We start from the raw sequence: 14,515 nt of genomic DNA, 5'->3' as shown, positions 1-14,515 counted from the left end.
CCTCAAGCTTTTGGTGTCCTCCTGAATCACAATGGCTCATGACATTAATTTCATGCCTCAAAAGCCTGAGAAATAATTCCCTTTTTCTGAATGGCAGTGAACATATATGTCCTTTTAAACAATAGGCCATAGGGCTAGACTAGGAATTGGCCCTGAAAACCACCAGGGCATCTGAAAACTGCCAGGGGTGGTCAGTGATGGGCTAGAGGCAGGCGAGGGCAGGGGCAAGGACAGGTAAACGGGACGCCATTAGGGACTGAGGCAGGAAAGGGAGGGTGTCACCCATTGGGAGGCGGCATATTGCCCTCTAGAAAGCAAACACCAGTTACATGGAAGAACAGAAATATTAAGCCTGGATGTAATTTAACCTCAAGAGGTTACTAGCGTTTACTCCAAATATATCCTGATGCTGCTGAAATAAATCAGAAAGGAAACAGTTCCCAGTTGCTATTCTTTCTGTCTGCCCAAAGCAGACCACGCTCATTTCTTGATCTTCTACGCTAGGTTATTGGAAAACCATTCAAAAAACTATCCAAAAGGGGGGAGAAAAAAAATATGTGATGCAAAGAGAGTGTGTTATTTTTTTTTTTTTTGGTTTGGTTTAGAGTAGGTTGGGTTGCCATGGTTACGAGGCGATGGCAGCCCTAGGTGGCAGAGAAGTTCCTAGCTTGGGAGGAGGGGAATGTGGGGTGTGTGTGCTCCCTTGCATGAGAGGACTGGACTGAATTCTGCTGATGCTGGGCCAAGGCTGTTTTGGAGATGGTGAAAGATTGGATCTTATGTAAACAGTGCTGTAAGCCCTCTCCATCCTGCATGCAAACAAACAGCCCCAGCAGCCTGGAGCCCTGTGGGTCTTGAGTATGGAGAGGTGGGTTAGAGCGTCTGCTGTAAACAAGAGCAATGGCCCAGCCTGGATCTCGGAGCCGTGACCCAGCCGCACATGCTCTTAAGGATCTTACTTCCACTTTCAGAAGGTTGGGAATTTGGGGGGCTGTTGAGACAAAAGGAGTGCTCCCCATTTGGGTGCTGAACGAGAGAGATGGCTGCGCCAGCCTTTCTCTCGGTTTTCAAAATCAAATGGCCTCCCCTGCTGATTTACTTCTGTTTCCTGCAATGTCACCACAGGTCAGCTGAGATGATCGTGGGGAAGGGTGACACCAAAGTTCACAGAAACACTGGTGTTGACAGGGAGCAGCAGAGTCAGTCACCCTGCACTTCTCGGTGGCAGAGAAATGCCCTGCAACACTGGACTCAGCAGTTGTCATGGATACCATGGAAAGCTCAGCAGTTCTGCTGGGCCCACGGTTAGAGGAACTCCACATAGTTCTCGGGGATGAGGCCCGTCTTTCCATTCAGAGTCCCCTCCAACCAGCCTGGCTCCTGAGACGGGTGAACTGTAACAGGAAGGGGAGAGAGCAAGAAGAGATGATGTTACAGATAGGGCGGGAGGGGGATGTGTGCTGCTTCTGCGGATGTGAGGGTGAAGGAAGTTTGCTCAGTAAGTTACATAATCTGAGGACTTGCTTAAACCAGAGCTTCTGAACCTTTTGTGGGACATAAGCCTTCTGATGAAGGCTATTCTGGACTTCTTTCACAACAAAAATGGAAACAGAGACAGACATTACATATTCTGCATATAATTTTAAGGGTTTCATAGGTTTTCTGAAGGTCCTTGTTTAAACTAAAAAGAAGGGACAGATGTTAGGTTAGAGTTCACAGTTATGGTGCACGATATGTATATTCATCTATGTATCCATCTGTCTGTCCGTCCATCCATCCATCCATCCATCCATGTACTTATCTATCTAACTAGTTTTGACCATGTACCAAGGAGTGGCCAGAAAGGACTGCTAAGAACTAGCCTTTACAGATAACTAGCTTCTAGTCATATATTTGACCCTTGCCTTCTGCTTCTAATTTCCTTGAAAATTCCCTCTGCAGGCTTTTTGTTTAATTTTGTTTTTGTCTTTGCATTTTATAGTCTTTCAATAGCCTTCTCTCTGTTCCACCCATACTCTTTCTTAGCTTTCTTTCCTGTTCTCTAGAATGTTTGTCCCTCCTGTAAACAAGTCTGAAAGTTGTCCTCTTCCTCTCTCTATGACAACTTTCAAAATTTCTGGACCTTTGGTTTTTCAATATCCAAAGAATATATACCCACTTCTGTGACATTATAATCCATCTCCATGGAAACTACTGTGATATTTCAACGATTATATAAAATCCAGCTGAGTCTGCAAAGTAGTCAAAGTAGGAAGAAAGAAAGAAGGAACTGCAGGACTTGGAGATGGGGGGGTGTTCATGCTTATGAGCTGAGTAACCACTTGGTTGAGGCAGGGCATCTGCTATTAATGGACTAGGAAAACTCCAATTTTCCGAGATTGTTTGGAGAGAATGAATTTTCCCCTATTCCCTTCCTAGGCTAATTAAGTGACTTCCTGAGCTTGTTTTAGAAAAGCATTACTGCCAACACTACCATACAAATCTAGCTTCAGTCTGTAGGGAAAGAAGCAGTAAGGGAAGCAAATGGGGAAGCGGAAGGACACACACTGAGGCTCACAGAGCACGGTCAACCTTGTGTAGATCGTGAGCGTTCCTGCAGGAAAAGACAAGGCCAAACATCTGTTAGGTGGCCTTCAAAATGCATACATAATTTCCTCTCACTGGGCTTCAGGAATAAACCAAAAGTAACAAGGGTACTTTGTGGATTCATGAACCCCACATGAGGAGGGGTCTGGGAGGGCAATGTCTGGGAAGAACATAGCACAGCTGAAAAGCAATCTAGCCTCTCCGATGACCAGCCTCTCTCATCCTCCCCTTAGAATACCATCATCCCACCACCCTGCCTTCCACCTATCTATCCATCCAGCTGACACTGCTAGGACCATTTCAGTTTCTGCACTTATTAAGTGGTAATAATAAAACTCTCTCCCCTCAGTCTGCTCTTGTGAGGGTTCAACGTGGAGAAAGCACTCCACAGAGTCAGGACACAGGAAATGCTCAGTGTGGGTTAGTCTGTAGGGGCCCTGTGTCATCCTGCCAGCCACCTGGACTAGTCAGTAAGCATCTCCTGGTGAAACCTGGGTAAAGGCCTGGTGTAAACACCCACCTAAGCTTTGGGAAACCTCAAATGCTTAGAACCCCAAACAAATAAATCAAACTCACTCCCCCAAGTAAAAGACCTAGAGAGAATAACAAACCAACCAAACAAAAGAAAAACACGAGAAAGACGCCCCTCCCACTTTGCAGCAGAGCTCCCAGTGAGTTGTTACTCCACTGGATGCACGGAGTCCGTGTCTTTCAGACATTTTCCAGGTCTGTCAGCTGTGCAAGCACAGCTCAGGTGCTGAGGTGGCAGTGTCTGCAAACATCAGACATGGAATTTGCTGAGCAAGGGAAGAATCAGAGGGGACAAAGGAGGTCCTCCAAACTGGAGAGGTGTGTCACGGGGGGCTGTAGGGGACAATACAGCCTTTGGGTCAGGTTGCTGCCTCACTGGAGTCTTCAAATCAGGTTTGATTAAAGCAGGGAACCCACCCCGATGCTTATTAAGACTGCAGGTTCCTAGGCCCCATGGCACATCAGTTCAAGCAGAATCTAAGGAACGGGGCCTAGGAACCTGTATTTTAACTCATTTATAGAAAGTTAAGGGTTATAACTTTTCTGTACCAAAATGCCTCTGTAATGAGGGTGGCAATAAGAACTGAAATACAAATTTTCATTAAGTCACAGAGGAGGGAGACAGCACCAGATCCCCACCCCACCTTTGCTTCCCTAACTAGTATGATATCATTCAACATTTGTCATTTCTCCTCTGTGCCTGATGAATGATAGATGCTAACACCTAGAAATGGTGACTGGGAAACAGCCATGGGCTCAAAGCTTTAGATATCTATTGACTCATTTGACCTTAAATACCCCTATTTAACAGATGAGGACATGAAGGCTCAGAGAGGCAAGTTAACTTGTGCAGGGTCACAATGGTAGAGCCAGAATTTGAACCCAGCTTGTCTGACTTCAGAGCCTAAGCCCTTTTCTATGATGTTATGCCTCTCTTCTACCAGAGAATGTGATCCTTGAGGATGAGAATGATAGTACATATGTGGAGCACATACAAAGTCAAACATGTACTCGTTTAAATAAATGAGGCGTGCGGCCCGCCGGCTGCGAGTTTGACATGCTTGTACGAAGTGGAGGGTCTTTTCCTAAGTGCTTGGCCAGCATTACCCACTTTCATTTTCAGAATGATTACAGAGATGGTTCTGTTATTATCCTCATTTTACTGATAAGAAACTGAGGCTCAGAGAGGTTAAGTATCTTGTCCCAAATTTCACAGCTGGTAGATGATGGAGGTAGAACTGAAGCTAGGATATCTGACCCCAGAGTCTGTGGTCTTAACCACGACCACTCTGGCTCAACCCGATGCTTTGGACCTCAAAGATGCTCATAAGTACTTGTTGGGCTGAACTGTATACCAATGTCCAACCTTCTGAATTGCACCAGTGTCCTACGTGCTATATAAACACACACGATGCTGCGGATAGCTGCCCGGGCAGTACTCCAGCCCAGCAAGCATATAATAAATATAAGCTGCTGCTGACATGGGCGCGCTTCCTGCCAACCACTTTCTCTCAGCTCTATCCATATATACACCACACACCCCTGTATACACAGCTCATGTTCTCTCCCCTCCTTTGCTCACAGTGGACAAGGCACAAGTGTGCGACTAAGATCCCTTAATGGCTGGCTGCCCCATGGAGAAGCAGCATGGGCTGGAAGAGGCACAGACCCCTGTGGAGTTTGGATGCATTTACTCTTTTAACAAATGTTTATTAAGCACCTACCATGTGCCAGACACTGTGCTAAGTCCTTGCACATAGTACAGAGCAAGCAGACAAAATTCTGCCCTTGGGAGAGGGGGTAAACAATCTTATATAATAAAAGGCTGTATTATCCAAAGAGGATGTTACAATTCCACACACAAATATTTTTCTACTATGACAAAGGCTAATATGCAAATCGACTGAACAGCAGACCTACCCGTCGCTATGACACACACTGACCACCAGGGGACAAATGCTCAAAGCAGGAGCTGCCCCCTGGTGGTCAGTGCACTCCCACAGGGGGAGCGCTGCTCAGCCAGAAGCCAGGCTCACGGCTGGCAAGCACAGTGGCGGTGGGGGGAGCCTCTCTCGCCTCCATGGCAGTTGGACATCCCCCGAGGGCTCCTGGACTGCAAGAGGGCGCAGGCTGGGCTGAGGAACCCCCCCCCCCCAAGGGCCCGAATTTTGTGCACTGGGCCTCTAGTCTATAATAAAAAAGCATATACTTTTAGGTACAGATGAGTGGAGAGAAAGAGACTGGGATGGGGATGTGGGTGAGTGAGGAGGAGCTCAACAAACTAAAATCTAAATGACCTGAAGGAGCCATTGGGTAGGGATGATGCAAGTGCAAGAGCTTGAAGTTGGGGAAAAGCTTGGTGTGGTTTTAGAACGGTCATCAGCAATTTTTCTTAAAGAGCCATAGGGTAAATTGTGTCTCTACTCCACTCTGCCACTGTGGTGCCATAGATGATATGTAAAGAAAGAGGTGTGGGTAGCTGTATTCCAGTAAAGTTTTATTTACAAAAACGGGCAGTGGGTTGGGTTTGACTGGCAGGTTACAGTTGGCTGACCCCACCTGAGAACATCAAGAAGGCCTGTGAGGCTGTAGTGTATGGAGGGAGGGTGAGGGGGCCTGAGGGGCAGGCCCTAGACTGTGGAGGGCCTCGTCAATGATTCTCAGAGCAACGGGAGGCCCCTGGAGTATTTTAAGCAGGAGAATAATATGATGTGGTTTCCATTTTCCAAAGGTCACCCTGGCTGCTGTGTGGAGAACAGTGATGAGGGCAAGAGTGGACATGTCGAGGCCAGTTAGGCAGCTGGTGGAAACACCAGGTGAGAGATGGAGGCAGCTTGGGTTTGGCAGCAGAGAGGGCTGGGAGGCTGGAGACTCCACAGAGGAACCCCCTGCAACCCTACTGCCTGAGCGGCTCGGCGGCCCTGGTGAAGTTCCCTATTAGCCAAGGAGACCTGGGGCAGCCCTGCCTTGTACTCACACTGCTCCCTGGACCCTGGAGATGAATGGACCCAGGCAATCTCCAATCTTGAAAAGAATTCAATTTTAGTGAACACCATGTGACTTTTCCAGGTATTGCTAATCACGTAGCTTCAAGATGACTAATGTTCCTGAGAACACGAGTTATTTCTCTTTCCAGTTACTGTCGGAGGTGCTGGCTCCTGGGGAAGTGGGCAGTTTCCGGGTAGACTGGCAAGGGCTGCCATGGAGTTATTTCCGAGTATTGCACATCCACTCCTGGTTGCACAAAGTCCAGGCGCTGACTGCACAGCGCAGGCCCCTGGAATCCATGCTTGGAGATGAGTTACTACGAAACACCAGACTTTTCCCTCTTCCCCTTCTTATTTATTCTTCTTGGTTCTGAAAACACACATACTCACGGACCCCAACCCTGTCATTAGGAAACTTTCTTCGAATTGGTCTGATAACTTCATCTGACAGCTGCAGAGCATTCTACATAAACAGTCCTTGCCTAGTATCTCCAGCACTAAACTAATGAGACAGAACAAAGAAAGAGATTTCCCTGCCTGACGTGTAAATAGGGTTTTCCTCCTCTAATGCCTGATTTCTCCAACAGAGGTGAAGGGAAGGGGAAAACAGAGGATATGTAGCATTTCCCAAAAGGCAGACATAATAAAATGCTATCAGCCAAACCAGTCTATTAAGTGGAGCAACATTTTGTCAGATCCTTCTTCGACTGCAGCTCTAAGTAAACTCTGAAAGGTGTCTTCTGGGTTTAATCTGGCCCTTTGCTCTTCAGGGAATTCGAAAGGTCACTGGCATTGCTGACTAAAAACAAACTAGTGTCCGTGACCTCTGCCACGACTCCCAGAGGCCACGGAGGCTTGGGCAATGCTGCTCCTTAAACCAGGCCTCCCTCGTGCTCATCTGTCAGGACGGGGTTTGTGACGACTACACGTGTGAGATGGCAGAATCCCAGGGCTGCGAGGCAGAGTGCCCAGATGGGGAGGAAAGGGCCTGGCAGTTAAAATTACCTACGTATCTTTTCTTTTCTTTTGTGGTTAGCTAAACTACTTCAAACAGAAGACTTAAAAACAAATGGTGGGAATGTAAAATGCCGCATCCCTTTGGTAAAACAGTTTGGCAGTTCTTAAACAGTTAAACATAGTTACTGTAAGACCCAGCAATCCCATTCCTGGGTATATCACCAAAATGGAAAATACATGTCCTTGGTTATAGCAGCCAAAAAGTGGAAATAATCAAAATGTCCATTCACTGACGAAGGGATTAATCAAATGTGATATATTCATACACTGGGATATTATCCAGCAATAATAAGGAATGAAGTTCTGACACATGATACAACATGGATGAACCTTGAAAAGATGCTAAGTGAAAGAAGCCAGCTACAAAAGCTACATACTGTGCAATTACATTTATATGAATTATCCAAGCAGGCAAATTTATGGTGACAGAATGAGTAGTGGCTACCTAGGCTGGATGGGGTAGGTTAGAGGTACCTGGGGCTTGACTGCTAAAGTGTACAGGGTTTCTTTTGGGGGTAATGAATAGATTCTGGAATTAGTTAGTGGTGATGGTTTCACAACTCTGAATATATAAAAAAACCACCGAGTTGTACATTTTAAATGGGTACATTTTATGGATTGTGAGTATCTCAATGTAGAAGTTTAAAAAAATGGAAGAAGGCTACACTCAAGAAAAGGAGTCACAAATAACACACACACACACACACACACACACACACACACACACACACACTCACATACCTTTTGGGAGCTTAGACCAATTCTGTCCCTGCAGTCAGGGGGTCCTCTGTGTTGTCAGAGTGAACAGCTGGTAGGACCATGGCAAGTCCCTTGCCCAGGGGAACAGTGAATTGGGGTTTAGAGGACAGACCTTTAAACTGAATTCACCGGTAAAGGTGGGGCTCTCTCAAATCCTGCGCATCTATGGGCAGCCCCTCCCCTGCAGACAGAGTAGGACACAGAATCCTGTATGCAGCCCACTCTGGTTTGTCTGCCGTGGCAGCTGTGTCGTGTGATGGCTGGGCTGTGACTCCGCCATGTGGGCCTGTTCGGGGAACACTTGTCAATGACATGGCTTTGGACAGCCTTCAGTGGACCCACTTCCCTGCAGGTTTGTTGGGGCTGAAAGCCTCAGCTGCTCATGGGGGAGGCAACTGGGTGGCTGGCCATGCGCTGTGACTTGCAAAGGGCCCATGAAAATGGAGCAAAGGTTTAAGGACAGTGCTTTGGGGGCTCTGAGGACCATCAAAGAGGACACAGGCCCTGCAGGCCACGTGCAGTTATGGGCTCACACTGAGCCCTGCTGGCTGAGAAGGTCCAGCTCCAGGTGTGGGCTGGGAACTCCCAGGTCCCCTGTGACCAGTTCCCCATGCTTTCCACCTGTGCCTGCTCAGAATCCCTGCCATGATGAGCGCAGGGGCCGTGCACCCCAGGGCAGCTCCTTGGCATTCAGATGCAGTCAAGGCTGGTCCCAGGAGCCCATCTCTGATCTGGCTTGGACCTCGAGGCCCTAACACAGAGCCAGGGCCCAGGAGTCAAGGTGATTACCTCTTACCCAGCGGAGATCCAGGCCTGGGTCCTACCAGCTGAAAAGGAAAGACCGTCACCAAGAACTATGACAGCATCAGGGCCTATCTAAGATGGATGGAATGACGACAATAATCACAAAAATAACATATTGAACGCGGAGTGTGTGTTGAGACCTATTTTAAATATGTGATGTGCACTATCTCGATTTTCTCACAACCCTCTGTTTTCTGCTTGAGGTCACACAGGAGGAAGGGATCAAGCCAGGACTTGAGTTAGAGTGGCCTGAATCTAGAGTTCCTGTTTTCCAGCGTTACCTGGGAGCCTTGGCTGCCCTGTACTTCTGGGTCTCAGGCAGGTGGTAGGAGGGGTGGTCCGTGACCCTATGCCAAGACTGTCCAGGTTGGCTGACCACACTTTTTTAAAAAATATATTTTTATTGCTTTCAGAGAGGAAGTGAGAGGGAGAAAGAGATCGAAACATCAATGAGGAGAAAGAATCATTGATTGGCTGCCTCCTGCATGCCCCCCACTGGAGATCAAGCCTGCAACCCAGGCATGTGCCCTGACCAGGATCTAACCTGGGACCCTTCAGTTTGAAGGTGCACTGCTGCTCTCTCATTTTGAAAAAGGCACTCGTTTTCAGTATTATCCATTCAACTGAGATTTTCCTTAGGTAGGAACTTAGAAAACTCCAGTTATTTATTTGCTGCCCCCATCTTGGTGAGGGGACAAGAAAACTCACCATTATCGAAGACCGTGCCTGCGATGAATGAGAGCTCTGAGTCGTGCTCAGCTTTGCAAGCGTACAAGGCTTTTGCCTTCCGGAACGGAGTGCTGTGTGAAGACAGGAGTTTAGTTAGCAATGTTTAAAAACCCTCTGAAAGCTCCAGATAGTTCTTCTCTCTTCTTCCCCTTCACTGTGAGCCACCTGATCCTCTGGGGTGGGAAGAGCCTAACCAGGCAGCCAGTGGATGCAACATGAGGTGGAAAAGTTGCAAAGGTCACCAGGAAAAAATGAGAAATATTCAGAGAAAAGCCCTTAGCCCTGAGAAACCGAACTTCTTGTGGGGTGACCTTGTGCCATGTTAAAACTTGACCTAGGAGTTACAGCAGCGCTGGTGGGGAGGGAGGGAGGGGTGGAGAGAACTTCCATAGTGCACAGAGAACACTCCCAGCAGAGCCTGCTGAGAGCGGGCAATGCTCAGTGAGTCAAAAAGGAGAAATTCTAGCAAAGCCAGGTTTCCACTCCGGGCCACAGGCTGACATCAGCTTCTCCAGATGTTACTTATTTCTCATGGGGCTGGTGGAAAGGATTCCAGAGCTGGAAGTCCCTGACCGCCAGGGAGGGCAGGGAATAGACAAGGTATGCATGTGAGTGGTTACACACGTGAGCATGTGTGGGAGTGTGGGAAGAAGGGAGGGGGGGCACGATGCATTTATTTCCCCTTCTCATGTCCAATGAGTGTTGACAACCGCTCTCATTGTGTATCAAAATCACCTGGAAGCTTTTAAAAAAGTGCAGATGGCTGGGTTCGAACCTGACTTGCAGATATAAAGAGAGGCATCAGGATTTTTAAAAGGTCTCCAAGGGACTCTGGTGTGCAACAGGGCTGAGAACCATTGTTCTAGAGCCGGGGTGGGCAAACTTTTTCTGTAAAGGGCCAGACAGGAAATGTTTTAGGCTTTGTGGGCCACATGGTCTCTGGTGTAATTACTCAACACTGCTTTGTAGCTTGAGAGCAGCCATAGACAGCATGTAAATAAGTATGTGTGGCTGAGTTCCATCAAACGTTGACTACAAAAAACAGGTGGTGGGCCAGATTGGACCCATGGACCACAGAATGCAAACTCCTGTTCCAGAGAGTAAACTGTAAAAACAGGTAAATCCTGATATCCCAACTAGTTCCAAATGACCTATGGAATTCTCAGGGTCATAAGAAAAATTACATTTAACAGTCAAGTTGGCTCTTTATTTGATAAAAGCAATTTCCTTCTCCTTCCAAGCCATCTGAGGAAGCTTATGTAGGAGTTCCAGGGCGGAATAACAAACGAGTACAGAGGTGCTCTGGGTTAGATAATTACTGAGGTATAGATAGTATTATTTCATCTTCATGTGATTGATGGGCAGCCTCAAGGAGCCAGAGGTGCTAACCCTCCCATGGTGCACCAATTTCTAGGGACCAAATGAGATTCAGCTGAGGAATGGCTAGTGTCGGGTAAATCCAGACAGACTCAGAAGGGGCGGGGCATGGTGGGTCATCCTGGAATTGTTATTTCTTGGAATCACCAAGACAGCTTCCCTTTGGGAAAGAGAAGCCCTGGATGGTTGGAAACCCATCCCAGGCCCAGGCATCTAGAACTTCTAGTCTGGGCTCCATGAAAACTGAAGGAAAGAAGGCTGAAAAGGTCTACTGTGCAGAATGACAAGAGTAAATCACTATCCAGAATTTGTTGCCAGGGTGCAGTTTACTGCATTCTCTCTGGTCTTCTAGTAGCCAAGAGTTGATGGCCAGGTGGGAGAAAATTGGGAAATTCAGAATAAAAGGAAGTGGGACCTCTGGGAATGCGGGAAAGAACAGCCTTTAGAATTCATCAGCTTCAATGGAAAACAGCTCTTCCTGGGGAATTATCATTAAACAGAATAAAGTTCAGAACAAGGGGCACATTCTGTGAGCTGACCAAACCCAGTCGGTGCATTGACCAGCAAGGGCCAACTATCCCATGTGCAACTTTCCAGGAAGGAAAAAAAGGTTTTTTGTTTGTTTGTTTGTTTGTTTTTTGAAGGAGTGGGGAGCAGAGAGAAGTCACCTGGCTGTGAAAAGTGCTAAATCACCTAAATCCCATACTGACAAGTAAGTAGAGCCCTTCGTGACATGGAAGGTGGAAGGAGAGCTCAGTGGACATTAGCCAGGTCACTGCACCTTCAGGACAGGGCCGAGCAGGTGAGGAGAGCGCAAAGAGACTGCGTAGAGCAGTGGTTCTCAACCTTCCTAATGCCGTGACCCTTTAATACAGTTCCTCATGTTGTGGTGACCTCCAACCATAAAATTATTTTTGTTGCTCCTTCATAACTGTAATTTTGCTACTGTTATGAATCATAATGTAAATATCTGATATGTAGGATGTATTTTCATTGTTACAAACTGAACATAATTAAAGCATAGTGATTAATCACAAAAACAATATGTAATTATATATGTGTTTTCTGATGGTCTTAGGTCTTGTGAAAGGGTCGTTCGACCCCCAAAGGGGTCTCGACCCATAGGTTGAGAACCGCTGGCGTAGAGGTTAATAGAAGGTGAGGGGAAGATCAGCTGAGGCCAGGCCCCTCCAGCTGGATTTTCATAGAGGTTACTTATTAACCTCATTAAATAAAGGGAATGGGACCAAATAGGGGCAAGCCAGGGAAACCAACTGGGATATCTGGCAGGAAGAAAGCAGAGGGAAAGGTGCCCAAGATTATCATTCAAGAGGAGTAATTTTCCACTAATATTAGGCTTTTGGAATTGAATAGTGAAGTGACAATGAAATAGTACAATAAACACAGCTCTGGCCACTGTGACTCAGTTGGTTGGAGCGTTGTCCTAAGAACTGAAAGAAAGGTGGTGGGTTTGATTCCCAGTCAGGGCACATACCAAGGTTGCAGGGTCGATCCCCGGTCATGGTACGTTCAGAAGGCAACCTATCCATGTTTCTCTCTCACATCGATGTTTCTCTCTCTAAACATCAATGAGCGGGCTCTCCTCAGGTGAGGATTAAACAACAACAACAACAAAAGTATAAATAAATAAATAAATAAATAAATAAATAAATAAATAAATACAAAGGTCAGGAAAGGGCCTTGCTTTTTTTTTTTCTTTTTCCAAATTAGTAGGTGACTGATGGTCTATGAGAGCTCTCTTCCCCTGTGACTTCTCCCACCGCTTTGGGACATGCATGAAGATGGGAGGAATGACAGAAGGAGTGTTTTTTAAAGGGACCACCTCCATTCTTCAGGATAAGGGCTGCCAAGTAAAATACAAGATACCTAGCCAACTTTGGATTTCAGGTCAATAAGGGATACTTTCTAGTATAAGTATGTCCCATATATTACAGGAGACATACTTACACTAAAAAAAAAAATCTTTTGTTGTTTATCTACAATCCAAATGTAACTGGGTATTCATTTTATTGGCTAAATCTGGCAACTCTACCCAGGGAAGAGTCTTATCATTTTTAAAAGTCTGTCAAGCCCAGCAAGTCCAGTGTCCCATGCCATACTCCCTGCAAAAGCCTTGAGCAGTTTGCTTTAGGTAGGGTTCCTACCCAAACAGCTCCTGTTGGCACAGAGGCAGTGTTTGTAGGATTTGGCTCTGAGCAAAAAAATAAAAAATCCCCAACAAGCATCTTTAGTTCCTTGGCTCCCTCTTCTCCACAGTGCCTCTCAGCACTGAACATAGAGAGCCTGGGGTGCCTTCGGCTGCTCCTGTAACAGTGCCCTTCAGACCTTAGCTGGGCCTTCAAGGGCATGAAAAAGTTTGGAATCCTTTGCCAGTTAATTTTTCATCTTTGCTTCTGAGCATGGCAGCAGGCCAGGAAAGCACTCAGAGGAGTTTCCCTCAAATGCCCTTGCAAGCCTATCAAAATGACGACCCACTCTCCATTGTATGGCATGACAGCGGGGTGGGGCCAGATAGATTGGCAGGTTGCAATGGCTTAATCATTCAGGCACTGTTTCCAGGGGCCCCCGTGCAAATGCAAGTTATGGGTTTGGGGCTGGGTGCTTTTCTGGGGTTACAAATGAAAGGAAAGGGAAATATAAAGGGAATGTCCCTGCAGAACCCATTCTCTGAGGTGCTGTGAAAGGCAACTTTGTTTCTGAGCTTGAACTAACAAGCACTAAAGTGGCTTGGAAGAGGGGAGAGGAAGCCACTTCCAGGGCAGACGATGTAGACATTTAGGAGACCATTAATTAGGTATAATAAAGTACTTATTTTTATCTGCTCTCCTAGGAAAGGAAATCTGAAGTTCACATTCTGGAAGTAGATTTTGGGGAAGGCCCCATTGAGCCTGAATAATGGGTATACGCCCCACTTCTTGGCTCTATATTGCAACAGCAGTTATGGGATTTTAGCTCTTTGTTGGCGAGCTCTGATGGGCTAGCTCCCCACTACTGTCTGTATCCGTGTTCACCTTGGCATACATATTTAGCTCAGTGACAGCTAATTGTAAGGCCTACTCAGCCTTGCATATATCAAAATGGTAGCTTTCTACAGGGTTGTGGGACAGGATCTTCAAATGGTGCTGTTCTAACCATGGCCAGAGGAGGCAGTGCTGAGTAACCATGACCCCAAACAGCAGTAAGCAGCTTCTACTGCCACAGTCCTCTGCCAATCTGGAAATCCTTGGGAGAAGAAAGGAGTAGCTAAAGAAAACAAACAAACAAGCAAACAAACAAACAAACAAACAAACAAAAAAGGGAAATATCTTGGGAAGTGAGAGGGAGTGGAGAGGTCGAACTACTGGATAGGCAACAGGGCCCTAAAGCTCAGAGACACAAAAAAGTGAATACTCTCAAAGCAGAGAGTACATTTCAGGTTTTCAGCTGAATGATTCTACTATCCTGAGTCCCCTAACCTATCCTGTCCAAGGAGCCAATGTCTTGAATTTTTACTCCTTTTTGATCAAAATGACCAAGTCTCTGTTATGAGTGAGGGAGGTATTTGGAAGGTTACTGTCTCTGGTCAATGTGGTTTGCTCTGGTTCAGGTCCTCATGGACAATCAGTGATCTGATCAGATGCATCAATGCCATATCTAGTGTCCTAGAAAGTTTACATTTCCCAAAGTACCCAGAATGTGTCTAAGAAATAATTAGAAAATAACTT

General features: G+C 46.5%; 1 protein-coding gene across 1 annotated transcript in view; it reads right to left on the bottom strand.

Moving 5' to 3' along the window:
* Nucleotides 1–729: 729 nt before the first annotated feature.
* ARHGAP26 (Rho GTPase activating protein 26) overlaps nucleotides 730–14,515 on the bottom strand; it is a 409,256-nt gene continuing 395,470 nt past the window's right edge. Inside the window, exons 22-23 of the mRNA XM_014529049.1 lie at nucleotides 9,393–9,484; nucleotides 730–1,394 (exon numbers count right to left, since the gene is read on the bottom strand). Coding sequence (XP_014384535.1) covers nucleotides 1,306–1,394; nucleotides 9,393–9,484 — 181 coding nt within the window. The 3' untranslated portion in view covers nucleotides 730–1,305. The remainder of the gene's footprint in view (nucleotides 1,395–9,392; nucleotides 9,485–14,515) is intronic.

This window comes from Myotis brandtii, unplaced genomic scaffold, assembly GCF_000412655.1.
Source record: "Myotis brandtii unplaced genomic scaffold, ASM41265v1 scaffold668, whole genome shotgun sequence".
NCBI classification, from domain to species: domain Eukaryota; kingdom Metazoa; phylum Chordata; class Mammalia; order Chiroptera; family Vespertilionidae; genus Myotis; species Myotis brandtii.
The sequence above is the reverse complement of the archived record's forward strand: the minus strand, read 5'-3'. Positions and strand labels throughout refer to the sequence as shown.